General features: G+C 38.9%; 1 protein-coding gene across 1 annotated transcript; it reads left to right on the top strand.

Annotated features, from left to right (window-relative positions):
- Nucleotides 1-225: 225 nt before the first annotated feature.
- On the top strand, nucleotides 226-1,987 carry LOC114301111 (uncharacterized). The gene is made up of 4 exons (XM_082894994.1): nucleotides 226-291; nucleotides 373-515; nucleotides 751-1,413; nucleotides 1,537-1,987. The coding sequence occupies exons 1-4, from the start codon at nucleotides 226-228 to the stop codon at nucleotides 1,985-1,987; spliced, it is 1,323 nt and encodes a 440-aa protein (XP_082751120.1).
- The last annotated feature ends 1,161 nt before the right edge of the window (nucleotides 1,988-3,148 follow it).

The following is a 3,148-nucleotide window of genomic DNA, read 5'->3' as shown; positions in this document are numbered from 1 at the left end:
GAGAAAGGAATGATATTTACTGATAAGAAAAGACTAGTGCACGCTGTTCTGTTGTATAACCTGAAGCGCAATCGAGAATGCAAGGTTGTAGAATCCAAAGGAAACAATTAGGTGGCCGAGTGCAAGCACGGCTGCAACTGGAGGGTTCGGGCTACAAAGTTGAAAGACAAAGATTTGTTTCAAATTAGAAGGATTGAAGCGCGACATCAGTGTGTGTACCCTAGAATGCATAGGGACAATTGCAACCTCAAGTCCGAGGTCATTGCTCATTTCATCAAGGCACAAATTGCGGTAAGTGCCATGCTAGATAGATTATTGTTTTTAGGATTTCATTATGACTGTAATGTATTCAAATATAATTTATATTTGCAGATATCACCAGAATTGCCTCTTGCTACCATAATTGAGGTCGTGAAAGAGAAGTTTCAGTTCACTATATCATATAAGAAAGTATGGCTTGCAAGGACGAAGGTAGTTGCAATGGTGTTTGGTGACTGGGACGAGTCGTACCAAAGGTTGCCTAGAGATATATGGCTACATTGCAGGCATTCAATCCAGGCACAGTTGTCATGTGGGACATGATTCCGAATTTGCACTCTACCTCAATCGGAACAAAAATGTACATGAACTATGTGTTCTGGCCATTTAAACCTGCAATAGAAGGCTTCAAGTATTGTCGTCCAGTGATATGCATTGACGGCACACACTTGTACGGGAAATACGAAGGGAAGATTGTTGCGGCCATTGCAGTGATGCTGTGGACAAGATTGTACCTCTTGCCTTTGCCATTGTTGACAAGGAGATGATCGAGAGTTGGGGTTGGTTCATTACTCTGCTTAGGCGACACGTGTGCTGTGACCGAGAGGGGGTCACATTGATATCCGATCGACACATAACTTTGCTTAGTGTCCTGTCAAGAATTTGGGACAATCTAGCATTTCAACCAAGAGGGTACCATAGGTATTGCTTGCGACACGTATGTAGCAATTTCAATGAAAGATTCGGAAATACAGTAGCGAAGGATCTTGTGTGGAGAGCTGGTTCTGCACGGCAAGTGCGGAAGTTTAACAAGATTATAGACGATATCTACAAGCTCGAGAAGAATGCTGAACGGTGGTTTAGACGGATGAACCCTATTCATTGGACGTTATGCCATGATGGTGGTTGTCGTTGGGGCATATTGACGACAAACCATATAGAGGGCTTCAATGGTGTACTGAAAGGCACACACAGTGTTCCCATTACAGCATCAGTTCAGATAACTTTTTATCAGCTCGTGAAATATTTTGACGAGGGCAGGACCATTGCTGAAAATGCGAGTAATCGGGGGCACTTGTACACGACTAATGTTCAACGATGGATTGACGAGCATCAAGCTAAAGCGAATGTGCATATGTTGGTACCGATTAATAGGTAATTTTTATTGGAAGAACCGAATTCACTGCACATTAACATTTCGCACTTGTCGATCATTGATGTTAGTCTATATTTAAACATATATGCATATTAATCCACGTACATACATTTTTCCTGCAGGGGAATAGGGGAATATGAGGTGAGGACAGCACCACATGGGATACGGGGTGGTGCTCGTCAAATAGTTAGTCTCCAACCACCAAGTTGTTCATGTGGGAAGTACACATTATTTCACTTGCCATGTTCCCACATGCTTGCTATGACAGCAGACTTGGGCGAGGACCCTTTTCCTTTCGTTGCACCAGAGTATAGGTTGGAAGTCCACAAGCGTATCTTCGCGCAGAAGTTTAGGACCATGTCGTACGAGCAATATTGGCCTGACAATGATTACCCAACTTTGCTTGTTATTCCAGCTCGCAAACGTGAAGTTAAAACGGGTCGTCCTCAACATACCCGCATCCAAAACGAAATGGATACTTCTAGACAAAGTGGATTGCACCATTGTAGTTTGTGTTTGCAAAAAGGGCATGATAAGAGAAAATGTCTAGCAAGAATCCGATCAATTCGATAGTAGTTTTTTGTCTTCTTTACATATTAGTTCCACGTTACTTTCTTTGAATTGGAGTCAATGTAATATGTAATGAATCAGTATTCAGTAAATTGATAATGTATTTACGACTTCAATTACTAATGACATAGATTTGGTCAAATGTGGCAAATCTCTTCAATTGCTTTAGTTGTTGCAAATGTCCTTTGTGCACTGGATTGTGCAGATTTTGGTGCGTTGATGGTCGATTGTGTCCTGGCCTCGATGGACACCAGTTTATCTAATGTTAGAAAAATGCAAATATTCACAGAATGAATTGATAATCACCAATATAAATGCAGTTTATATTCAATGTTTTGCCACATTTTGTTATGTGGGAAACTATTTTTTTTAATTTTTTCCCCCAAAATCCATTACGTGGGTGAAGGCCCATTTTATGAATTCAATCATTTCTCAGACATTTACTACGTATTCGTATATGCTTAGTTCTTGTAAAAAGTTTGACTAATGTATTTCAAATCTACATAAAACCCTCTTCAAACCTTAGTACTTCTTTCCTGTCCAAATGACAACTCCTTTAAAGTGAAAGCACGTTTTTTCATGTCATACAGGTTGACGTGACAACACACTGACAATCACTTTAATCACATAGGTACCATGTGAACCTTATCTCCTATGACAATAATGTCAAATGAATTACTAATCACCAATATAAATGCATGTCATATTTAATGCGTTGCCACATTTTGTTAGGCCGTGAATTGTTTTTTTAGTTTCCAAAAATTCATTACGTGAGGGAAGACCATTTTATCAATTCAATCATGTGTCTTAAATTTAGTACATATTGGTAAATGCTTAGTTGTTCTAAAAAGTTTGAGTAGTGGATTTGAAATCTACTTAAAGCATGGGTTTTCATGTCATAAAGCTTGACGTGACAATGTGCTGACAATATCTTTAAACTCACAGGTACCATGTGTACCTTATCTCCTATCACAATAATGTGAAATGAATTACTAATCAACAATATAAATGCATGTAATATTCAATACGTAGCCACATTTTGTTAGATGGTGAACTGTTTTTTAGTTGCCAAGATATTTTTCCAGGCAAGAAATTTTTCATTACCTGACGGAAGCCCATTTTTCCAAGCAAGAAATTTCTCTTAAATTTAGTACATATTGGTAA

This window comes from Camellia sinensis, chromosome 11 (assembly GCF_055761805.1).
Source record: "Camellia sinensis isolate YWXY chromosome 11, ASM5576180v1, whole genome shotgun sequence".
In the NCBI taxonomy this organism is placed as follows: Eukaryota; Viridiplantae; Streptophyta; class Magnoliopsida; order Ericales; family Theaceae; genus Camellia; species Camellia sinensis.
Note: the sequence above shows the minus strand (reverse complement) of the source record. Positions and strands in the feature narration are given on the sequence as shown.